The following is a 26,474-nucleotide window of genomic DNA, read 5'->3' on the forward strand; positions in this document are numbered from 1 at the left end:
GAATTTGATAAGAGCCGCTTCGGTACTGTGGTAAGGGTGGGAAAAAAAGAGGCAGTTAAGACACTGGATAGGCTAAAAACTGATAAAGAAGAGGTTTTAAAAAGATTGGGTGTGCTTGATTCACCAAGACTTGATAAGATACATCCGAGGATACTGAGAGAAGTAAGGGAAGAAATTGCAAAAGCATTGGCAGTGATCTTTCAATCCTCCTTAGATACAGGGGTGGTGCCAGAGGACTGAAAAATTAAAAATGTTACATCTTTGTTCAAAAACAGGTATAAAGATAAACCCAGGAACTACCAGTCTCGGTGATAAGAAAGATTTTAGAAACAATAATATGGACATCTTCACTTTTTACCCATAAATTCCCACTGTTCATAATCTAATTGCCAGAGTATTCAATCATATAATGTTGCTGCACATACACAAGCATTTTGATTCTCCAAGGTTGCTTTGACACAAACCACTGCCAGTCAGTTCCCATTCTCTCAGCCCCCTCCCCTCCCAAACCCTTTAATATCTCACCCAGTCTAATCCCATTCTCTTGCTTGCTCCCCACGGCTTTTAATATCCTAACTAGTCTAAACAAACCGCTGCTCACTCCTCACACACTTAATATGTCATCCAGACTAAGCCCACTCATCTACATACTTCCTGAACCCTTTAATATCCCATCTAGTCTAATCCTACTCTCCTACTCAATTTTCATATCCCTTAATACAGCACCCAGTCCAATCCCACTCATTCGCTCAAACTCGTATACTTTAATATCCTATTCAATCTAATCCCACTCTCCTGCTCACGACTGACACCCTTTAATGTTCCACCCAATATAATTCCACTTTCCTTGCACTCGGAACACATTAATGTCCCACCCAGACTAATCAAAACTCCTTCTCCCTCCCATGTTTTCTAATCCTACCTAGTCTAAACAAACCCCTACTCACTCTCCACACCCTGTGAAATGTCACTCTGTCTAATGCCATTCACTTGCTCATTATCCACGCCTTAAATAACACACCCAGTCAGTCCCACCCTACTCACTGCCAATACTCTTTAATATCTAATGCACTTGATCAGCATTCTCCCACTTACATCCCTTATCATATAATATCCCACGCTGTTTAATCCCACTTATTTGCTCACTTCCTTTACTCTTTAATACCTTACCCGGTCAAACCCAATCCCCTGCTTACTCCCAATTCTTCTTAATATCCCACCCAATCTAATTTCATTTGTTTACTCATTTCCATAACGTTTAATTTCCCCCCAGTCTAATCTTTCTCTCTCTCTCTTCCTCACCCCTGTATCTTTTAATATTCCATATCCATATGATGGTCTTGTTCCCCCTGAAGGAGGAATCCCTGAGAATTCCAGGGCAGCGTGAAGCGTGAAATGAGTCACTCCCCTCTTACTGATGACCTTTTTTTGTCTGGGAAATGCCTGGAACAAAGATCTGGAAAACTAGTCCCATAATTGTTCCCTGAAATATAATTTAACATTTTCTTGTCTCATTGATTTTCTGTTTAACTTGACTTTATAATTCCTCAATATTCCTCTTTTTCTCATTTATGAAATACTTTTTTTCTTAGCTCTGTACCATGTTTGATCACTGTACCACTGTACATTGTTACTTCACCATATTGCACCAGTTGCATTTCTTTTTTTACTTTACTACAATTAATTTTGTTTGCAGTTGCACTGTTTTGTGAGCATTCCCCAATGCTTAAATTTCAGCTCCAGTTAACTTTCTTGAATTCCCTTAACATTCCTTCAGTGTTTCCTCTTTTGATGGCCAATATTTTGTGCTAATGAAGCACATAAGTGTTTTATCTGCTTACATGGTCTCCAATTGCCTAAAATTAAATTATTTTGATTCACCTGTTGAATATTTTCAGGATTGTATTTACATTTTTATGTCATTTCTTGTGTCATGTTAAGGTTAATCTCACCTTGGTCTGATTGCCATATTTGTGTTTGTATGTATTATCTTGTTAATCCTCATGGCAATTTCATAATGTAGAAGCAAAAGTTGTAACTCTGGTGAAGCTTTGAAATGCAGGAACTGGTTATGTTCAGCTGAATTCCTTTAACCAATTTTATTGATAAAGAATTTTTTAAAAATCTGAAGTCTTTCTTTAAGGGCTTGTGTAATGCAGATTGGCAACATGTTTTACATCAGGTGTTCTCAACTGGGGATCTGCAGCTCCCTAGGGGCCCACAAGAATGTTTCAAGTGTTCTGTCAAAAAGGCTTACATAAACTAAAAGCTGCTGCTTTATCTCAGTAAGTGAACCCAGAATGGTGCTGCCAACCAGTGCTGGGATCTTTAACTATAAGCATCTCACCATCAACATAATTTCAGTCCTGAGTTCACTCAGTTTGGCTGGGTACCTGAGTTTCTTTCACCTTGAACTAAACAGGGGTAGAGAACATATAGGTTGTTCTCTTCGGTTGGCGGCCTATTTGATTGGGTCTGGTGAACAAGGAGTAGAAAGACTTACATTTATATAGATCCTTTCATGATCACCAGACGTCTCAAAGCACTTTATAGCCAATGAAGTACTTTTTGAAGTGTGGTCATTGTTATAATAGAAGGAGAAACAGATTAAACTGTTGCTCAGGTCCATCCATTTTTATTGTGTTTGTTCATGTCACATCTGTTGTTTTCTGCCTCTACTGCAAAATGTCTGCAACAGAACTGAGGGATTTATAGTTATACAATAATGAAAATCTCTCTCACAATTTCAATCTTTCAAATATACAGAATGCAGAACAAGAGCCTTAATCCCAGTGGCACCTTAGAAGCAAACTAAATGAAATGTAACATTTAGGAAAGCTCCGTATCATAGAAAGAGAACACGTTGAGGGAGACTGAAAGAAAATTTGAAAAATCTAAGCTTTTCTAGGAACTGAGACAATTCGAGGCATCAAGAGACTCATTTAGAGCTGGACACTGCAGTTTCAAGAGCAGAATGGGGAAGGGGCAACTGAGGGGTCAATGGTTCCAGTAAATCGGTGTCAAGCAACAAATACAGGGTCCAGATATGGATTTCAAACACTCTCTAACAGACAGACAGACAGATTCTACTGACCTGACTACATAGAGTTGAGGTGCATGATGACATAACCAAGGGTTATGGACCCCCAAGTATGCCCAAGTGGCGCACTGGAGTTTCCGTAGGGCACTGGGGCTATTTCCCAGTACAGACCACTGGTTCTTGTTGGTAATGTCTTCAGTAGTTGTCTGTTTTTCCTTTAACCTTCAGCACAATGTGTAGGGTTGATGGCAGGGAGTCAGCCACTTGACACATATGGGAAACTAGGAATGGGTGATAAATGCTGGCATTGCCAGCGATGCATACCTCCCATGAATAAATAAAATGCAAACTGGAGGAGGGAGAGAATGAATCACAAACTGAGGGAAGGAGAGCGAGAATAACAAAGTGGGGAATGGAAAGACAGAAACATATTGTGAGGGATTTATGTCAGCCTATGATGTGTGCTGTTGTAGAAAAAAACATTTACCATGGTAGGATTTTAACTCATGATCTCTAGGTTGAAGCACAAGCATTTCTGCTTTGAGAAATGTTTTCTTTTACATAGAAATACAAAGAAGTTACAGCATGGAAACACACCATTTGGCCCAACTAGCTCTTGTTGGTCTTTTCCCTCAGCATGCACAAATAGTCCTAATCTCTCTATCGTTATCTCTGACAGGGCATGTGCAGACGCCTGGGCTCGAGGAGGATGGAAAGCCGAGAAGGAAGAGCGAATGCAGTGGGAAACGAGTGAGCGAAAGAAGATCCTGGACAGTCTTGATGCTCTGTCAGCAATTAAGAGGAAAGCTGAGGAGAAACTTAGACTCCAAGAAATGGAAGAAAGAGGTAGGAGCTGAGTTGAAGTCATTTGAGCGCCTTTAAAGGAGCTGCACATTTTTCACTCATGCTCCATGCACCAAAACAATTAAACCATGGGGTACTAACTGGTGTTTCTATAGCACAGTGGGAATACGTATCATGAATTAGGGCACTGAGTTTCCGTTCTTTCACTAATATTTGAGACATCATGTACAATATGCTGATCTTAACCCAGAATTCCTATTAAATGTCCCCCTCCCTACAATGTTAACTTCTAAAAGACCCAACCCCTCTTCCCCCCACCTGAGTTTGAAATGGGAATGCCTCTGTCGATGTCATTAGCTCTAAGCGGTGCCACGTTGGTCTTTCACGGCCTCATTCTGTAAACTCACAGGAGCTGCTCCAATGACTCAACTTTCCCACCACTGAGAATATGTGCTCTCTGATAGCACTGTACATTGGTTCTAGGATTTGATCCATTCTGTAGGTTAGACTGGAATCTTGAGATGGTGCTGATAGCATTTGCATAATCTAAGACCTCATGGCCCAGCATATCCCCCACTCTAGCATTACCACCAAGACAAGGGATCAACTCAGCTACAGTGAAGAGTGCAGGAGGGGCTTCCAGGAGCAGGCTGACAAGAATTAGGAGCAGGAGTAGATCAGACCTGACCTAAGGGGGAGGCGGGGTGGGGTAGTGGTATTGTCATTGGTCTAGTAATCCAGAGACCCAGGATAAGGCTCTGGGGACCCAGGTTTGAACCACGGCACATGGTGGAATTTGAATTCAATCAATAAAAAAAAACTGGGCATGGATGGCCATGAAACAATTGTTGTAAAACTGCCATCCTTTCCTGGCCTACATGTGACTCCAGATCCACATAAATGTGGCTGCCTCTTAAATGCTTTCTGAGATGGCCTAGCAAGCCACTCAGTTGTGTCAAATCGCTAGAATGTCAATAAGGAATGAAACCAGACAAACCAGCTGGCATCAAACTAGGCACCGGAAATGACAACAAGTATCCCTGCAAAATCCTCTTTACCTACATCTGGAGGCTAGTGCCAAAATTGGGAGAGCTGTCTCACAGACTAGTCAAGCAACATAGTCATTCTCATGGAATAATATGTTGCAGACAGTGTCCCAGATACCACCATTACCATCCCTGGGTATGTTCTATCCCACCAGCAGGACAGACCCAGCAAAGGCAGCGGCACACTGGTATACAGTTGGGTGGAGGTTGCCCTGGGAGTCCATAATATTGACCCTGGTCCCCATGAAGTCTCATGGCATCAGGTCAAACATGGGCAAGGAAACATCCTGCTGATCACCATGTACCACGCCCCACCCCACGTCAGCTAATGAATCGGTTCTCCTCCATGTTGAACACCAGTTGTCGGAAGCATTAAGGGTGGTAAGGGCACAGAATGTACTCTGGGTGGGGAACTTCAGTGTCCATCACCAAGAGTGGCTCTGTAGCCCTACTACTGGTCGAGCCCTAAAAGACATGGCTGCTAGACTAGGTCTGCAACAGGTGCTGAGGGAACCAACAAGAGGGAAAAACATACTTGACCTCATCCTTACAAACCTGCCTGCTCTAGTGCATCTGTCCTTGACAGAATCATTAGGAATGATCATCACACAATCATTGTGGGGACGAAGTCCCGCCTTCACTTTGAGGATACCTTCCATCGTGTTGTGTGGCACTACTACCGTGCTAAATTGGATAGATTTCGAACAGATCTAGCAGCTCAATACTGGGCAAGCATGAGGCACTGTGGGCCATCGGCAGCAGCACAATTGTACTCAACCACAATCTGTAACCTACTCTAGCATTACCATCAACCCAGGTTCAGTGAAGCGTGCAGGAGGGCATGCCAGAAGCAGCACCAGGTGTATCTAAAAATGAGGTGCAACCTGGTGAAGCTATAACACAGGACTACTTCTGTGCCAAACAGCATAAGCGACAAGCGATAGTCAGACGTAAGCGATTCCACAGCTAACAGTCCTGCCATCTCCAATCATGAATAGTGGTGGACAATTAAATAAGTCACTGGGGGAGGAGGCTCCACAAATATCCACATCCTCAATGGTGCAGAAGATCAGGCTGAAGCATTTGCTACAACCTTCAGCCAGAAGTGCCGAGTGGATGATCCATCTCAGCCTCCTCCAGAGGTCCCCAATATCAGAGATGCCAGTGTTCAGCCGATTCAACTCACTCCAGGTGATATCAAGAAATGGCTGAAGCCACTGGATACTTCAAAGGCTATGGGCCCTGACAACATTCCAGCAATAGTACTGAAGACTTGTGCTCCAGAACGTGCCGCGCCCCTAGCCAAACTGTTCCAATGCAGCTACAACACTGGAATCTACCCGACAATGTGGAAATTTGCCCAGGTATGTCCTGTGTACGAAAAACAGAACAAATTCAATGCTGCCAATTACCATCCCATTAGTCTACTCTCGATCATCAGTAAAGTGATGGGAGGGTCCATCAACAGTGCTATCAAGCAGCACTCGCTTAGCAATAACCTGCTCACTGATATTCAGTTTAGGTTCCATCAGGATCACTCAGTTCTTGACTTCATTACAGCCTTGGTTCAAACATGGACAAAAGAGCTGAACTCCAGAGGTGAGGTGAGAGTGACTGCCCTTGACATCAAGGCACCATTTGACTGAGTGTGGCATCAAGGAGCCATAGCAAAATTGGAGTCAATGGGAATCAGGGGGAAACTCTCCACCGGTTGGACTCATACCTAGCACAAAGGAAGATGGTTGTGGTTGTTGGAGATCAATCAACTCAGTTCCTGGACATCACTGCAGGAGTTCCTCAGGGTAATGTTCTAACTCAAGAAGTTTGACACCATCCAGGACAAACCAGCCCACTTGATTGGCACCCCGTTCACCACGTTAAACGTACACTCCCTCCACCACCAATGCACTGTGACAGCAGTGTGTTCCATCTACATGATGCACTGCAGGAACTCACCAATGGTTCTTGGACAGCACCTTTCAAACCCACAACCACCATCATCTGGAAAGTCAAGGGCTGGAGACATATGTGAACATCATCACCTGGCAGTTCCCCTCCAAGTCACTCATTATCCTGATTTGGAAATATATCACCGTTCCTTCACTGTCACTGAGTCAAAATACTGGAACTCCCTAACCTAACTAATAGCATTGTGGGTGTACCTACACCACATGGATGCAGTGGTTCAAGAAGGCAGCTCACCACCAACTTCTCAAGGGCAATTAGAGATGGGCAATAAATGCTGGCCTGGCCTGTGATGCCCACATCCATGAATACATTTTTTTTAAATTGGTTTTTGAGTCTTTTCCACTATCTTATAGCCGCAGTATTTCTATGGCTAGTCCAGTTCAGGTCAATGGTAACCCCCAGGATATTGATAGTAGGGGATTCAGTGATGGTAATGTAAAGGGGCGACAGTTAAATTCTCTTGTTGGAGATGCTCATTGCCTGGCACTTGTGTGGCACGAATGTTACTTGCCACTTGTCAGCCCAAGCCTGGATATTGTCCAGGTCTTGCTGCATTTGGACATGGACTGCTTCAGTATCTGAGGAGTCAGGAATGGTGCTGAACATTGTACAATCATCAGCGAACATCCCTATTTCTGACTTTATGCTGGAAGGAAGGTCATTGATGAAGCAGCTGAAGATGGTTGGGCCGACAACATTACCCTGAGGCACTCATGCAGTGATGTCACCTCAACTCCATTTCCTTGTCTGTCCCGCATAACCCTTGACTTTCAAGAACACAAGGCTGATGTACAACTTGACGGGTGCATCAACTTTCTCACACACCACTCAACCAGAAATGTCAGCAGAAGTTGTGTCTCACAATTCCACACACAAAAAAAAACACCTGGCTGCTCCCTTTTGGAAAGAAAACACTTTAAGCACTAAATACAAATTCTTTTCCCCTGATTCCCAATATTGTGGTCAACCTCTCCAAAGTTGGAGGCCAAGTGAGACCCAATCCCTGTGTTGGAGGTCTGAATAAGCACACCCTTCACCCTCGCCCATCGGCAGCCCTTAATTAGGAGATCCAGGCAAGCCTCAATCTCCAGTGCTGTAAGTGTTCCCCATTTCCCAGTGTTTGGGGTCCAGATGAGCCCCATTTCCCAGTGTTTGGGATCCAGGGTGAGCCCCATTTCCCAGTGTTTGGGGTCAGATGAGCCCCATTTCCCAGTGTTTGGAATCCAGGCTGAGTCCCATTTCTCAGTGAGGTCCAGATGAGCCCCATTTCCCAGTGATTGGAATCCAGGCTGAGCCCCATTTCCCAGTGTTTGGAGTACAGGGTGTGCTTCATTTCCCAGTCTTCAGGGTCCAGCGGGGGTCCCTTTTCTCAGTGTTTGGGATCCAGGGTGAGCCCCATTTCCCATTGTTTGGGATCCAGGGTGAACCCCATTTCCCAGCTTTTGGGATCCAGGTTGAGCCCCGTTTCCCAGTGTCGGGGTCTACAATGAGCCCAATTTTCCCAGCTTAGTGGTCCAGGTAAGTCCGACTCCTCAGTTGTAACATGGTTTATTTGGCAGCGATGCCATGCCTGTTGCCAGCTGAGGTTTGGGATATGGGAACTTCTGTGTATGGAGATCCTCTTATGTTAGTGGCTTTATAGGGGCTCACTGTAGGTTTGCCTCAACAGTTCTAGTAGGTATTTTCATAAAGGCTGAGGCTGTTGGGGGTTCACTGTACATCTGTGCAAGTCTACCAGAACAGCCCAGCAGTTTTGGGTGTGATGAAACGTCTGTGATGTCCATGAACCTTGGACCTAAGTTAAAAGACAGAGAATAGTGGTGAGCAGTTATTTTTCAGACTGGAGGGAAGTATATAGTGATGTCCCCTGGTGGTCAGTCTGGGCACTACTGTTCCATTGGTTATATTTCAGTGACCTGGATTTGTATATACAGGGCATAATTTCAAAGTTTACAGATATCACAAAACTTGAAAATGTGGTTGCATGGAGAATAGTAACAGACTGTAGGGGCACATGGACAGACTGATGAAATGAACAGACATATAGCAGAAGCTATTTAACACAGATGAACAGAAATTTTCTGCAATCAACTGTTGGGTAGGCTGAAACAAATGCCTGTGGTCCCCATTGTAAAATCTGTACCTCAATACTGACTCCATTGCCCTCCCTGGCCATGGTCCGATGCTGAATTAGACTGTTTACACCTTCATCACCCAATTTAACCCTGAGCTGAGCTTCCGACTCCATACCCTCTCAATCAACAAGACTGCCTATTTTCACCTCTGCTTCCATCTCTGCCTCAGCCCAACTGAAACTCTTGACCATGTCTTTGTGACCTTCAAATTCAACATTCCAATGCTTTCGTGGCTGGCCTCCTGCTAATACATTCCTTAAACTTCAGAACCTTGAAATCTCATTGTTGCTAATTTCCAAACTCACACCCTCTGAATACCCCCTTTGAATGCTGTGACTGTTGAAGTCACCAATCGCAACATTCTCCTGGTTTGTAGTGAAGGCAACTGGGAAGGTGAACTCACTTGGTGGCTTATATACTGCACTAACTGATATTCCCATAAGTTGGATGTTAAGAACTTCAACGTTGGCATATTCTGACATGGAAGATTTATCAACAGCAACTCTGTTACAAACAAGAACAGTTGCCATGGGGTCTCCCTACCACAAGACTTATTTCTGGTATCCCTGGCCGGATGCTTGTGGCTCCTCTGTGTTTGGAATGAGTTGGAGATGTGGTTACATCTTGGGTTTGGTATTTGTGTCTAGCCACATAACTAATCAATGTGAGAAAATGGTCCTGGATCCTATTCCAAACTCCCAACATTGTCCAATAGGAATCAACTTCAATGATGTAGTCATTCCTCACTCAGTACCCCTTCTTTGATGTTTAACTTCAGAAAGGCAAACCAGGAGAATAAGTTCTCTGCAGTTGTGGATGCTCCAGAAAATTATGACATGTTTGCAGTGATGATGAAAACCTCCTCTAGGAATAACATTCCCTGAGGATGTCAGACAAACTACATCCCAAGTTAATTAGAGGATGCTAAAGAACTCTATCTGTTTCCATGCAGATCCATTTGGAAATGACTCTCAGGTAGCTGGAAAAAGACTAGTAGATTCCATATCAGAAGTAGCAGGAACTAATTGTGTTCACATATATGTTGCAAAGCAACAGGAAAGCATGGAAAACCATCAGGATAGTAGGCAATTACTTCACTAAACCACACCCACAGTACAAGATCACAGCACGTCAAGACACTCATCAGCTCCTCTTGAAAAGTCAAATTCATCATCCCAGCAAGGCAAAATACTCAATATCTTCAGGCGATTCTGACTTTACAATCCCTTCATCATAAGCAAGCTGTTATTCGATATCAAAATGATCAAAAAAACCCAACAAAGCAACTGGACTTGATCATATTTTATGTGAACAAATCCAGCGATTTGGACCTGTGGCGATGTGATGGCTACTCAATATGTCCAACAATTGCTTAGCAACCAACAAAATTCCTAAGATTTGGAGACAGGCAAGAAATGTGTCAATTCTGTAGCCAGACAAAGACCCAGCTAGCCCTAAGGGCTTCAGGCCAATCTCCCTGCTATGCAGCTGCAAACTGTTGAGAGACTCAATCTAAATTGTTTGGCCCTCTTTGTAGATTAACCTCTCATCCCTGAATAAGCAGGATTCAGAGCAGGGAAATCCTGCACAAGCAAAACTTCTAATTCTCACCCAATTCATTGAGAATGACTACGAGTCTGGACTAATAACAGGCTTAGCCTTCGTGGGCTTACCTGCTACTTATGACAGGGTCGCTCATTGGATTCTTGCACAGAATCGATGTTATCAAAGATACCAGATTAACTGAGCTGACAAGCATATTGTTCCTTTGTTGCCCTAAATGGCAAGACAAGCAGATGATTCAATGGTTTACCTCATTGTAGTGTTCTCGCACCCTTGCTGTTCAATATATCAATGACCAGCCCGTTCACCAACCTACCAGAGGGCCTCAACGCAGCTTGCAGAGCTAATACTGGCTGCCAGAAATAGACGATCTGTACCTGTTTCCTAGTATTGTTCCACCTGCCATAAGGAGCCAAGTTACATCAAGAGTAGAACAGAAAAAGCAGACCAGTGACCCTCATCATCCTCTCTTCCAGAAAGAGCCAGCAACAAAAAGGCTCAAGTCAAGGCAGCTTCTTACATATTGTCCAGCACCTAGACTGTAACCCCCACAGCTGCCACCTTGCTTGATTGGTCAAGGCACCTACAGACAAAGGTACAGGAATTCTCTAATGACCCCAGAGGAATCTGTTCCACCAGGAACCACCAAAATATGGCATACTTGGCTGTGTCTCAATCTGCTCAGGTCTAGTGTCAGTCACTGCAAGACCCTTATGCTGAAGTGGGAATGCAGCCAAACGAAGTCTGTCCACCATGACTGTGGAGAGGCAATCCAAACAATGAAACATATCCTAGAATGCCCTTTACTGCCCGAGCCATGTAACCCTGCAGATCTGAAGGTCTTCAACTCTTGAGTCAGAGCCTGTATGGAATAGTGACAAAGGAAGATGTAGCAATACAACACAAGAACTTATCATGCTTGTGCTAGATCACTCAATGAAAAAAAATTCTCATCTGTGTATTTAAACTCCTCCGTTTCCTCATTCCTCTCTATCCCTGTAACCTACTTCAGACCTGCAACCTTTGGGAACTCCTGCAATTCTGGCCTCTTGTACTTTCCCTAATTTCCGATGCTCCACTTTTGGCAACTGTGTCTTCAGCTGCCACGGCCCTGTGTTCTGGAATTCCCTTCCTAAACCTCTACATCTCTGTTGTCTCTAAGTCATTTCACAAAACCTACCTCTTTGACCAAGCTTTTGGTCACCTGTGTTAGCATCTCTTTATATGGCTCACTGCCAATTTCTGATTGCACTCCTATGAGGCATCATGGAATGTTTGATGACATTAAAGGTGCTATATAAATGCAGACTGTTGTTACCTGCCTGCCATTTTGTTTTACAATAAGGTACCATCAGGGTGCTCCAAAATTCCCTTTTAATTCAAACTTTTACAGTTTTTTTAAGGCTTATTTTTATTGTTTTTCACACTGTAATTCCACTTGTTTTTAATTCAAGGTGAAGAGCTTCCTTTGGAGTCCAGTATGTCTGCGGTAACTCCGTTTTATTCAAGTGTAGACAGCCAACAAAAGATTGAGACATTTGTGAATGATGTAGTAAAAATCCAGGAGGAGACCTTGGCAGACCAGCAGCAAGAAGCTGAAAGAGAAAGAGCCAAGACAGATCCCAAGGATCAACGGAAAGGATCAAGTATGGAGATGGTAGATCAGACTGCTTTACCTTACAGTTTGAATGCAGAGAAGAATACTGAGCTCGTGCAGTTAGAGGAAGGGATTTTCTCACCATCACTTGGCACTTCTGACCGACTGCAGAGCACACTCTTCGGCAGTGATACTGCAGGTTAATATATTTGCAAATTACCTCTTTGTGGCATTTTTTAAATGTGCAGAGGTTTGATTAACAGTGAGAATCAGGGAGGGCATTGTCCCTTTAAGGCACCTGATGTTGACATTAGACAAGCAAAGTTTCCTTCCCATGCTGTACCTCATCTCGGTTAATCAGCCATTTATTCCTTGCATTCCTTCGTAATTGGATGGAAAATGATAAAGATAGCAACTACACACACCCAGTGGTTCACTTTTATACTCTGCGATTAAGTCAACCTATTCTCACCCCTCCCACCCCACCAACCCACCCCACCCCCACCACCCACCCTGCGTACCACACCCATCACCCTGCTGTTTTTGGAGGGATTTTTCAAGGATTCAAAGATTGACTTAAACACTATAAACATTGACATCTATGCTACTTGACATTATCTGCTTTACAATGTTCCTTAATTCTTACCGCTTTGGCCAGGCTTTTGGTCACCTGTCCAAACATCTCCTTATGTGGATCGTGGTCAGATTTTGTTTGATAACAGTCCTATGAAGTAGCTTGGCATGTTTTACTATGTTAAAGGCACTACATAATCGCAAGTTGGTGGTGGTGTTGAATAATTACTTTGCCAGGCACTGACAAGAAAATCAGCCTCAATGTCCTCTAAACTTTCTTTATCCAGATATTTTAATTTAAAGAAAGTGCCACAGTTTTTATTTGGTCTCTGGAAAATACATAGAACCTTGTATTTTAATATACTACCTCATAATATGGTAAAATATCTCAAGGCACTCCAGGTGAGCATTATCAAACAAAATTTACCACCAAACCATGTAAGGAGATGTTAGGACAAATAAGGTAGCATTTAAGGAGCATCATAAAGGAGGAAAGAGAGGTAAAGAGGGAGAAAAGGTTAGGGAGGGAATACTAGCTTAGGGCCCAGACAGCTGAAGGCATGGCCACCAGTGGTGGAGTGATCAAAATTCGCAACACTTAAGAGGCCAGAATTTGAATTTTTCAGAGACTTGAGGCTGGAGAAAGTTACAGAGATGGGTAAGGGTGAAGCCATGGAGGGCTTTGAAAACAAGAATGAGAATTTTAAAATCGATGCAATGCTTAACATGGAGCCAGTGTGGCTCAGCGATGACAGAGTGATGGGTGATCAGAACTTGATGCGAGTAACGATGCAGGCAGCAGAGTTTGGATCATCTGAAGTTCACGCAGGAAGGAAAATGGGTTGCTGCCCAAGAGTGCACTCGTGTAGTCTAGCAGAGTTAGGCACTGATACTGAGCTGGAAAGGAAACTGTCCTAGAGTTTCATAGCTGTTCCATCATTGTCAGCTTCACTTCAGGAACTTCAAGCAGTCCTTGACTGAATCATATCTGTGCCACTGTCTTAAACATGTGGCAACCATTACACTTGCTCAGGTCTGTCATTTTATACTGCTACAGGGCCTGTTAGAAATGTTTTGCTTATGTGTCTTTCTGTTGTTAGATATATCGTCAAACAAGGTGGCCGCTGAGAGGGTTCCAGTGATGGAACTGGAAAAGACGGACATGATACGGACCATCTGTTTAGAAGGGAAGGAAAAGCTGTACATAGATGTGAGTCAAGTTGAAAAAGTGATCAAAGCTCACCAAATTTAAAGGGTTCTTTGGAAAAGTGTTCAGATATCATAGAATCATATCATACAGAAGGTTATGTAGCCTTTGAAAGAGCTATCCATATATCCTTCCTCTTTCCCTGTAGTCCTGAAAATTTCTCCTTTTCAGGAATATATCCAATTCACTTTTGAAAGTTATAATTGAATCTTCTCCCACCACCTTTCAGGCTGCGCATTCAGATCATAACAGCTCACTACATGTATTAAAAAAACATTCTCCTCATTTCACCTCTGGTTCTTTTGCCAATTACCTTAAATCCATGTACTCTGGTTACTAAGCTTTCTGCCAATGGACATAGTTTCTGCCTATGTAGTCTTATCAAAACCCCTCATGATTTTGAACATCTCTGTTAAATCTTTTGTTAACATTTTCTTCTCTAAGTAGAATAGCCTATGCATCTCCAGTGCCTCCAAGAAACCCCCTCATTCCTGATACCTTTCTGGGAAGTCCCTTCTGCTTCCTCTCTAAGGGTTTGACATCCTTCCTAATATGTTGTGCCCAGATTTGGATGCAGTGCTCCAACTGAGGCCTAACCAGTGATTTATAAGGTTTAGCATAACTTCTTTGCTTTTCTACTCCAGCTCTCTATTTATAAAGTCAAGGCTCCTGCACATTTTAAAATTTCTTTCATGGGATTTGAGTGTCGCTGGTTAGGCCAGCAACTTTTTCCCGTCTCTAATTGCCCTTGAGAAGGTGGTGGTGAGCTGCCTTCTTGAACCGCTGCATGTCCATTTGGTGTGGATATATCCACAGTGCTGTTACGGAGGGAGTTCCAGGATTTTGACCCAGTGACAGTGAAGGAACGGTGATATAGTTCCAAGTTAGGATGGTGTTCTTCCAGGTGGTGGAGGCCCTGCATTTAGAAGATGCTGTCAAAGAAGGCTTGATGAGTTGGTGCAATACATCTTGTGTATGGTACATACTGCTGCCCCTGTGTGCACAGCTTCTTATTTTTTGAAGCCTATTGTGATTCTCCTCACTTTTTAATAGTGAGGAGGAATAGGAACAGAAGGGAGACCACTCAATTCCTCATACCCGCTCTGCCATTCCATTAGGTCATGGTTGATCTGTATCTCAACTCCAGTTACTTTTTTTCAGTTCATATCCCTTGATACCCTTACATAAACATATTAATCTCTCTTGTTACAATTATGAAGTTTATAAGAGTATTATGTTTTTGAATTTTGTCCTTAAGATAAAATGAATGGTGTCATGTGACCTGCTCTGAAGTCTGCCTGACAAGCAGCACTGTGGGTATACTTACACCACAAGGACTGCAGCGGTTCAAGAAGGCAGCTTACCACCACATTCTTAAGGGCAACTCGGGATAGTCAATAAATGCTGACCCAGCCAGCAATGCCCGTATCCCATGAATGGATAATTTTTAAACAACAAGCTTGGGTGGTTTGATTGTTAAAGATTAAAGGGGGCCCAGATTGTTTTACTGGGAGGAAGGAGCAAAGTGTTTACACTTAGAGACAATAGCAGTGTGCTAACGGTGGATAGACTGTCAGTCTCCAAAGTTCCAGAAAAGTGTTGAGAGTGTCGGCTTGTAAACAGTTGTGCTTTAAACTGTCCATTTACTTCCAAGATAAAAGAGTTTTGGGGTCTCAAGGATAGCTAATCAGTATTCCTACCTGGATACAAGGCCCAAGTAATTCATGTTGCCATGGAGATGCACTTTGCGAGGGGAAGGCTCCAAGATATCCCTGAAAACACACAGACAAGGTTAGTCTTCCAGGATCCGGGAAAGGGAGACTAGCTATGGGTAGCATGGTGTTGGGGTTTACCATGTGGGTGGGAGCTTGTGCTTGGATTGAAAAGACCACATTCATGCAGAATTAAAATGCAGTTGGAAGATTTGCCTAGCTTGCACTAGAGGAAGAATCTCCATAGGAAAAATCTCTCAGTGAATGAAAGTTGTGAGTTTAAAAGTTCCCAGGCTGAGAAAGGAAAAGAACAAGAAGTAAACCCTCAGGAGCTAAGAATCAGCTTAGACAGGAATATTAAATGTCTACTTAAAGGACAGTGTAAATATATCTATGGTGTGTTTTCGGTTGTGCTAAAAGAAAAAGGGCAATGTTCTGTTTTGTGCTTTAAATATAAGTTCCTACAGAGATAGTGGCATGAATTTTCAGGATGGCGGAGGCTCAGCCGAAGAGTCGGCAGGGAACACATCCTCGCCGACTCCATCTGCCCCGATGCCATATTGCGCTCTAATGAGCATTGATTGGCATAAGGCGGGACTTCTGCCCCTCACGTGGGAGGATATCCTGCCCTGGAGACCTGCCAGCCAATCAGCTGCCTGGCAGCAATCCCCAGGACCAGGAGAATAATGTAAGCGGCAGGGGTTCCAGGGTGGGGAGGGTAGGGAAGGCCTGGGGGGGTCACTAGGGGCAATCGGGGTCCAGGGGGATAGGCTGGTAGGGGAGGGAGGTCCAGAGCTCACTGGGCTTTAAGGGGGCTACTGACGAGGCGCCCCGCCACCCTTTTCCTGCCCAAGATCCAACGATCTTTATTTCTGGCCTTCCTCTCCTGAGCTGTCATCTGCCCTCCAGCTTAAAAATTGATGCTGGGAGAGAAGCTGTCCTTAAGTGGCCACCTAAGGGCCTTAACTGGGGCAAGAGTGAGCTTCCCATCTGAGGCCCTGCCTGTCCCAGTGTAAAATTGCTCCAAGGTTGGGGTGGGTAGGAGCTCGGAGGGAATCCTGTCCCTTCAATTTCACGCTCCACCTGGCCTCAGAACCTGCCGGGGTGGGGGGAACATAAATTATGGTCAGTGTTTAGTTATTTTAGTCTTTTGTTGCAATACAAGTCTTAAAACATGAAATCTTATCATGTCATCCTTTGAGCTATTAACTGGAAGTTTGAATTTATTTTTAAAAGTTATTGGTCTTATGGAGACAGTAACAATCTTAGTCAGGAAGGCTCTAATTTTCCCAGCTTTCACAGCCTTTTGAGAGATTCGTTTTGGTTTTCAGATTTCCGCTATCCTTTGTGTAGAAAAGTTGATTCCTGATTTCACACCTAATTGTCTGTAGGCAATGTCTAATGGAATAGTCTTTTAAAGAATATTACTGATCTTGTTGAGTTTTAGTAACAATCCAACAACTTCATAGTTACTTATAATGGTGCTAGTTTTTTTTTATTTTCAATCTTTTTTAACTGAATTCAAATCCTACAACTGGTAGAATTTGAACTGGTATTCTCTGTACTACTAGTACCATACCATATCTAATACAAAAATTCAGAAATGAAGAAGGCATTATCAGGATTGCAGCAGAGGGACTGAGGTAGGTTTGTAGGCAGATGACATTACAAGGTGGAGTGTGGAGGTAAACACAATAGAGAGAACGTGGTGTCTAAAATTCAACTTGTATTTGAATGGGGCAGCAAGATCCTGAGCAGCCTGAGAGAATAGCTTGGGTGCAATCTGTAACAAGGGAGAGAAGTTTGTGGGGAGCTGAGGATGCTGACATTGGTGTTCCCAGTGATGAGTTGGACAAAATTGTATATTGGCGAAAGAATCTGACAGCATAGGAGCTGTCAACAGTTGAGATATTTAGTCATGGGCAAGCATGTGGAAACGAACCCCATGTCTCTAAGTTCTACTGCTGAAGAGCCTGACATATATGAGGAAGAGGAAGGGATCAAGGATGGATATTTTCAGGGATTCCTGAGATGATGGCACAGTTTCGGAAGAGGAGCTATTGCTACAGATACTCTGACTATGATCAGGTAGGTTTGAAACCAAGCGAGGGCAGTTCCACAATGCTGGATGGGGGGAGGCATTGAAGAATGATGACATGACTGACACTGCTTAAGACTCCTTAGAGGACAAGAGGGATATAGCATCTCATTCACATTTACGTCTTTTGACTTGGTTTAAGGCTGAGGATATTATGAACTCCCTAATGTCATTCAGAGTATTAGAGGGCGAATCACTGGGATACTGCGAGATAAGGAGATTCATTCCAGACTTTAGGGATTTAAGCAGAGAGCACACAGAACTGGGAGGAAACAGCATTAGGGAAGAAAGGGAATTGGAGCTTGGGTGACAATTGATGAACTAGGAAGATGTGTGGGTGGACTTTTGAAGACCCAGTGATAATGAGTTTTGAGGGGAGAAGGGAGCCAGTTTTGGAAACAATGAATAGTTGAGTGGGGGGAAGATCAAGGGAGCGAGGAGTGTTCTTATAGATGAGAGGGGAATTGAGGCAGAGTAAAACAGCAGAGAGATGAAGGTTCAGTATTGGAGGAGGAATGAAAGAATGGGGCTTGGGGTTTGGGAGGCATGTATTGGGACAGAGTCTTAATCTAGACAATGAAGAAGTTCATGAGCTGCTCACAGAATAGGCTAGAGGGTCTAAATGTTCGATTTTTGTTCCCATGTTCCTAGGGGCTTAGGGCCTGTACAAAATGAGGAACTTGGATTTGTTATTAGTAAAGAAATAGTACTGGAAAAGTTACTGGGATTTAAAGTTAACAAATTTCCCTGGACCTGATGACCTACATACTAGGGTTTTAAAAGAGGTAACTACAGAGATAGTGGATGCATTGGTTTTGATTGTCTAATGTTCCTTAGATTTCAGAATAATGCCCATGGACTGGAGGGTAAAGAACATAACCCCACTGTTAAGAAAGGAAGAGAGTAAACAGGAGATTATAGTCTAATAATTGTAGTAGGCAAAATGCTAGAATATATTATTTGGGATGTGGTAACGGAGCATTTAGAAAGTATGATTATTATTAAATATGATTAGCCAGAGCCAACATGGATTTATGAAAGGAAAATCATATTTGACAAATCTGTTTGAGTTTTTTGAAGTTGTATTTAGCAAGGTAGATACGTGGGAACCATTGGACATAGTCTACTTGAATTTTCAAAAAGCTTTCAATAAGGTGCGACATAAGAGACTTGTTTCACATAATTAGGGTTCCTGGGATTGAGAGTAGTTTATTAGCTTAGATTTGGATGGATAGATGGGACATTTTGGGGCTGGAACTACTGCAAGGATTTATGCTTGGGCCACATCTATTTAGAATCTATATCAATGATTTAGATGAAGTAACCGAATGCAATGTATCCAAGTTTACTGGCAACATAAATTTAGGTAGAAAAGTAAGCTGTGAGGTGAACACAAAGAGATATGGACAAAATAAATGAGTAGATAAGAACATGACAGGTGGAATATAATGGGAGGAACTGTGATGGAAAAAAGAACAGAATCTTTTTTAAATGGTGAGAGACTGGGAAATGTTTGTATTCAGTGGGAGCTGGGTGTCACAGAATCAAAGAAAGTTAACATACAGGCATTGGCAATCTGCCTTCAGGTGCCTGGGCCCTAATCCCTGGAATTCCCTCCCTAAATCTCTCTGCACCTCTACCTGACTTTCCTCCTTTCAAACACCCCTTAAAATTTACCACTTTGACCGAGCTTTTAGTCATTTTTCCCTAATATCTCCTTATGTGGCCTGTATCAAGCTTTGGAATGTCCCTTGAAGTGCTTTGGGACATTATATCACATGAAAGGATTTACATAAAGACAAGTTGTTGTTTAGGGCCTTGGACCACACCTGGAGTACTGTGTACAATTTTGGCCTCTTTACCGAAGGAAGGATATGCTAGCTTTAGAGGGAGATCAATAAAGATTATTGGATAAGTTCTGGGGTGAGGGATTGTCCTATGATGAAAGATTGAGTAGGCTAGGCCTATATTCCTTCGAATTTAGAAAAATAAGAGGTAATCCGATTGAAACATATAAAATTCTTGAAGGGCTTGATAGGGTAGTTGCTGGAAGGATGTTTCCCCTAGCTGGGAGATCTAGAACAGAGCTTCACAGTCTCAGAATAAGGAGTCAACCATTTAGGACTGAAATGAGAACTTTCTTCACTCAAAGAATTGTAAATCTTTGGAATTCTCTACCCCAGAGGGTTTTGGAAGCTTAGTTGTTGAATATATTCAAGACAGAAATCAATAGATTTTGGGGTACTAAAATAACTAAAGGATATGGGTATAGGGAGAGAATGTGGATTTGAGGTAGAAAATCAATCATGACCATGATTGAATGCTTGAATAGAGCAGGCTTGAAGGACTGAATGAACTATTGCTGCTCCTATAATGTTCTAATTTTCTTGAGTAGCTGATTAAAAAGAACTTGGTTAGAATACCAAAAGAAAGCTTTTAATGTGTGGGGCCTGTGAAATACACCAACTAACAAGACTTTCATATGTTGAGAAGCATCTAAAGTCAATATCTCAATGATACAAAAACAAAATAATGTGGACAAATGCAAGGTAATGTATTTTGGAAAGTCTAATACAGGCAGGAATTACACAGTAAATGGCAGAACCCTTAAGTGCATCGATGGGTAGAGGGATCTGGGTGTACAGGTCCACAGGTCACTGAAAGTGGCAACGCAAGTGGATAAGGTAGTCAAGAAGGCATATGGCATGCTTGCCTTCATTGGCAGGGGTATTGAGTATAAAAGCTGGGAAGACATGCTGCAGCTGTTTAGAACATTGGTTAGGCCACACTTGGAATATTGCGTGCAATTCTGATCACCACATTACCAGAAGGATATGGAGGCGTTGGAAAGGGTGCAGAGGAGGTTTATCAGGATGCTGCCTGGTCTGAAGGTTATTAGCTATGAGGAGAGGGTGGAGAAACTCGGAATGTTCTCACTAGAGTGACGGAGATTGAGGGGCGACTTGATAGAAGTTTACAAAATTATGAGTAGCATGGACAGAGTAGATAGTCAGAAGCTTTTTCCCAGGGTGGAAGAGTCAATTACTAGGGGACATAGATTTAAGGTGAGAGGAGAAAACTATAAAGGTGATGTGCGGGGCAAGTTTTTTACGCAGAGGGTAGTGAATGTCTGGAATTCACTGCCAGAGGAGGTGGTGGAAGGAGGTGTGATAGAGGTGTCTAAGAGGCAGCTTTACAAATACATGAATGGGATGGGAATAGAGGGATACGGACCCCGGATGTGCAAAATGTTTTAGTTGATGGGCAATATGATCGGCGCAGGCTTGGAGGGCCAAAGGGCCTGTTCCTGTGCTGTACTTTTCTTTGTTCTTTGGATGCTGGAAATCTGAAATAAAAACAAAGAATGCTGGAAGTACACAGCAGGTCAGGTAGCATCTGGAAAGAGGGAAATAGAGTTTACAGAAACTAGGAGCAGGAGCAGGCCATTCGGCCCTTCGAGCCTGCTCCACCATTCATTATGATCATGGCTGATCATCCAACTCAATAGCCTGCTCCCGCTTTCTCCCCATACCCTTTGATCCCTTTCGCCACAAGAGCTATATCTAACTCACTCTTGAAAACATACAATGTTTTGACCTCAACTACTTTCTGTGGTGACGAATTCCACAGGCTCACCACTCTCTAGGTGAAGAAATTTCTCCTCATCTCAGTCCTAAATGGTCTATCCCATATCCTCAAATCGTGACCCCTGATTCTGGACTCCCCCACCATCGGGAACATTCTTCCTGCATCTACCCTGTCTAGTCCTCTTAGAATTTTAAAGGTTTCTATGAGATCCCCCTCATTCTTCTGAACTCCAACAAATATAATCCTAATCGATTCAATCTCTCCTCATATGTCAGTCCCGCCATCCCAGGAATCAATTGGGTAAACCTTCGCTGCACTCCCTCTATAGCAAGTACATCCTTCCTCAGATAAGGAGACCAAAACTGCACACAATATTCCAGGTGTGTTCTCAGCAAGGCCCTGTACAATTGCAGCAAGACATCCCTGTTCCTGTACTTGAATCCTCTGGCTATGAAGGCCAACATTACCATTTCCCTTCTTTACCGTTGATGTACCAGCATGCTTAACTTCAGTGACTGGTGTACAAGGACACTCAGGTCTCATTGCACATTCCCCTCTCTCAATTTATAGCCATTCAGATAATAACCTGCCTTCCTGTTTTTGCTACCAAAATGGATAACCTCTCATTTATCCATATTATACTGCATCTGCCATGCATTTGCCCACTCACTCAGCTTGTCCAAATCACACTGAAGCATCTCTGCATCCTCATCACAGCTCACCCTCCCACCCAGCTTGGTGTCATCTGCAAATCTGGAGATATTACATTTAATTCCCTCATCTAAATCATTAATACACATTGTGAATAACTGGGGTCACAGCACCAATCCCGGCGGTACCCCACTAGTCACTGCCTGCCATTCGGAAAAAGACCTGTTTATTCCTACTCTTTGTTTCCTGTCTGCCAACCAGTTTTCTTTCCATCTCAGTACACTAACCCCAATCCCACGTGCTTTAATTTTACACACCAATCTCTTATGTGGGACTTTGTCGAAAGTCTTCTGAAAGTCCAAATAACCACATCCACTGGCTTCCCCTCATCAACTCTACTAGTTACATCATCGAAAAATTCCAGTAGATTTGTCAAGCATGATTTCCCTTTCATGCTGACTCTCTCCAATTCTGCCACTGTTTTCCACGTGCTCAGCTATGAAAGCTTTTATAATGGACTCTAGAATTTTTCCCACTCCCGACATCAGGCTGACTGGTCTATAATTCCGTTTTTTCTCTGCCTCCCTTTTTAAATAGTTAGGTGACATTAGCTACCCTCCAATCTATAGGGACTGTTCCAGAGTCTATAGAATCTCAGAAGATGACCACCAATGCATCCACTATTTCTAGGGCCACTTCCTTAAGTACTCTGGGATGTAGATTATTAGGCCCTGGGGATTTATCGGCCTTCAATCCCATCAATTTCCCCAACACCATTTTCCTACGAATACTGATTTCTTTCAGTTCCTCCCTCTCACTAAACCCTGTGTTCCCCAACATTTCTGGTATGTTGTGTCCTCCTTTGTGAAGACAGAACCAAAGTATGTATTTAGTTGGTCAGCCATTTCTTTGTTCTCCATTATAAATTCCCCTATTTCTGATTGTAAGGGACCTACATTTGTCTTCACCAATCTTTTTTTGTTTGTGGCCCTTCATCAGAATGATGAAAGGCCATTGACCTGGGACATTAAATCTGTTTCTTTGTGTTTCTCTCTACACAAGTACTGCCTGACATGCTGTGTATTTCTCGCATTTTGTGTTTTTATTTATTGTCTCAGTGATGTTCAACCCTGCTCAGATCAGGTCTGTTAATCTAAATGCCATTCATAGATGGCAGAGACCATACTTCCAGTCAATAATCTAACACTATATCATATATCTGCATCAGTATTGGTTTGTGAAGTGTTCAAAATCTAAATTATAAAATTAAACCAGCAGAAATTCATCCTTCAAAATACTTTGTGGAAATCAGAGCATTGTGTGGATGGTGATTAAATTTAATACTGGCCTGATTTTTAGTTTTAATCTTCGTGTGTCAGGTGATCTTGCACGCATTTAAAGATGCTCTGTTTAGATTGCTTGTATGATTTTAAATAAATTATTTGTATGTATCCAGATTCACATATAGATATGCAATTTTAATGAACTCCAGCTTCCTGGTTCTTTACAGGATCTACCTGACTTGGAAGATATAGATGTGAGTGACTCATCAGAACCTGAACAGACCTCAAGCTACAAGGTAAACTACTGAGTTGTCTCCACTTTGCTTCCATTCAAGTTTCTTTATAACCGTATTTAGACTGAGCTTGTTATATTGTTGAACAAATGCCTGGCCACCTATCAAATTGAAAGTCTGTAGAGCAAAATTGCTGATTTGATTCATGCTTGCCATTGATGGAAGCAAACACAAGGCTCACGCAGTGCTCCTGAGCCACTGCACATTCCTGCACATATAGAAGGTCAAGCGAAGTAACTTCAATTTTTACAGAATGCTCCTTGTGTATAATAAAGGATGAGCAATGATACCTAAGATTCAGCAGCTACAAAAGATTGTCCGACTACTGGGCTAGTATACAAATGGCTGTATGGTGATGAGCAGGCTCTTGCAAAGCAGAGGCCCACCTTCAAGTCTAGACTCCACCAGCTGAGGGCAAATGTAGATTCATATGAAAGATGAATGCAGCTCATGTTTCGCCTCCTTCCAAACTCTTACCTTATAATGTAGAGAAGGAATATATAGGATATACAGTACAGAAACAGGCCTTTTGGCCAAATAAATCCACTTATGCTCCACTCAAACCTCTTCCCATCTTTCTTGAACTAAATCTTTAATCATAACTTTCTATTCCCTCTCCCTCATTTGCTTGTCTAACTTCCCCTTAAATGGATCTTTACTATTTGTTTCAGCCAGTCCCTGAGGTAGCAAGATCCACATTCTCATCATTCTCTGGGTCAAGAAGTTTCCTATGAATGTAGCAGTACTTTACGATAGGCATGTTTCTACATTTCCAAGGTAGAATACAATATGCAGCACTTTGACCTACTAGTAATGCAGAGTGGTCTGCACAATGGAAAGGATATGAACAATGGGCAAATTGTTAGCCTTCTGGCCCGGTAAATGAGGTACACGCCAAGCAGTTTGCCCATATCCTGAGAAGGCCTAATCTTTGGGAATGCTTGAACAGGCAGAGAAACTTTTCACTAGAAAAGAGATGGCTGAAGTGTGACCAAATAGAGGCCTTTAAGATTAAGAAAGAATTCAATAGCACAGACACAGATGTTTCCACTTGTGGGGGAGACAATATCTAGAGACCACAAACACATGATAATCACAAATAAAACATTAGAAATTTGTAATTCAGGATACACTTCTTCACCCAGAGCCAGAAAACATTGAGTCGAATAAAATGGTAATTAAGGAATATGAGGCCATTTAGATACTGTAGCCTGTTGCACCATTCAATGAGATAATAGAAACTAGGAGCAGGAGTAGGCCATTCGGCCCTTCGAGGCTGCTCCACCATTCATTATAATCATGGCTGATCATCCAACTCAATAGCCTGCTCTCACTTTCTCCCCATACCCTTTGATCACTTTCACCCCAAGAGTGATATCTAACTCCTTCTTGATGTTTTGGCCTCATCTACTTTCTGTGGTAACGAATTCCACAGGCTCACCACTCTCTGGGTGAAGAAAGTTCTCCACATCTCAGTCCTAAATGGTCTACTCCATATCCTCAGACTGTGACCCCTGGTTCTGGACTCCCCCACCATTGAGAACATCCTTCCTGCATCTACCTTGTCTAGTTCTGTTAGAATTTTAAAGGTTTCTATGAGATCCCCCCTCATTCTTCTGAACTCCAACGAATATAATCCTAATCAACTCAATCTCTCCTCATATGTCAGTCCTGCCATCCCAGGAATCAGTCGAGAAAATACTCCCTCTATAGCAAGTACATCCTTCCTCAGATAAGGAGACCAAAACTGCACATGATATTCCAGGTGTGGTCTCACCAAGGCTCTGTACAATTGCAGCAAGACATCCCTGTTCCTGTACTTGAATCCTCTGGCTATGAAGGCCAACATACCATTTGTCCTCTTTACCGCCTGTTGCACCTGCATGCTTACCTTCAGTGACTGGTGTACAAGGACACCCAGGTCTCATTGCACATTCCCCTCTCTCAATTTATAGCCATTCAGATAATAATCTGCCTTCCTGTTTTTGCTACCAAAATAGATAACCTCTCATTTATCCATATTATACTGCATCTGCCATGCATTTGCCCACTCACTCAGCTTGTCCAAATCACACTGAAGCATCCTCCTCACGGCTCACCCTCCCACCCAGCTTGGTGTCATCTGCAAATTTGGAGATATTACATTTAATTCCCTCATCTAAATCATTAATATATATTGTGAATAACTGGGGTCCCAGCACCCCACTAGTCACTGCCTGCCATTCGGAAAAAGACTCGTTTATTCCTACTCTTTTTTTTCCTGTCTGCCAACCAGTTTTCTTTCCATCTCAATACACTACCCCCAGTCCCATACACTTTAATTTTACACACCAGATTCTTACGTGGGACTTTATCGAAAGCTTTCTGAAAGTCCAAATAAACCACATCCACTGGCTTCCCCTCATCAACTCTACCAGTCACATCATCGAAAAATTCCAGTAGATTTGTCAAGCATGATTTCCCTTTCATAAATCCATGCTGACTCTGTTCGATTCTGCCACTGTTTTCCAAGTGTTCAGTTATTAAATCTTTTATAATGGACTCCAGAATTTTCCCCACTACCGACGTCAGGCTGACTGGTTTATAATTCCCTGTTTTCTCTCTGCCTCCCTTTTTAAATAGTGAGGTTACATTAGCTACCCTCCAATCTGTAGGAATTGTTCCAGAGTCCATAGAATCTCGGAAGATGACCACCAATGCATCCACTATTTCTAGGGCCCTTCCTTAAGTATTCTGGGATGTGGATTATCAGGCCCCGGGGATTTATTGGCCTTCAATCCCATCAATGTCCCCAACACCATTTCCCTCCAAATACTTATTTCTTTCAGTTCCTCCCATCACTAAACCCTGTGTTCTCCAACATTTCTGGTATGTTATTAGTGTCCTCCTTTGTGAAGACAGAACCAAAGTATGTAT

General features: G+C 42.8%; 1 protein-coding gene across 4 annotated transcripts in view; it reads left to right on the forward strand.

Annotated features, from left to right (window-relative positions):
- The window catches only part of dnaaf1 (dynein axonemal assembly factor 1), a 177,459-nt gene that overhangs the window by 139,658 nt on the left and 11,327 nt on the right, over window positions 1-26,474 (forward strand). For all 4 annotated transcript variants that reach the window (XM_041192135.1, XM_041192136.1, XM_041192137.1 and 1 more), the window contains 4 exons: window positions 3,720-3,886; window positions 12,011-12,352; window positions 13,827-13,936; window positions 23,493-23,561. In XM_041192135.1, coding sequence (XP_041048069.1) covers window positions 3,720-3,886; window positions 12,011-12,352; window positions 13,827-13,936; window positions 23,493-23,561 — 688 coding nt within the window. The remainder of the gene's footprint in view (window positions 1-3,719; window positions 3,887-12,010; window positions 12,353-13,826; window positions 13,937-23,492; window positions 23,562-26,474) is intronic.

Source organism: Carcharodon carcharias, chromosome 7 (genome assembly GCF_017639515.1).
Source record: "Carcharodon carcharias isolate sCarCar2 chromosome 7, sCarCar2.pri, whole genome shotgun sequence".
Lineage (NCBI taxonomy): Eukaryota > Metazoa > Chordata > Chondrichthyes > Lamniformes > Lamnidae > Carcharodon > Carcharodon carcharias.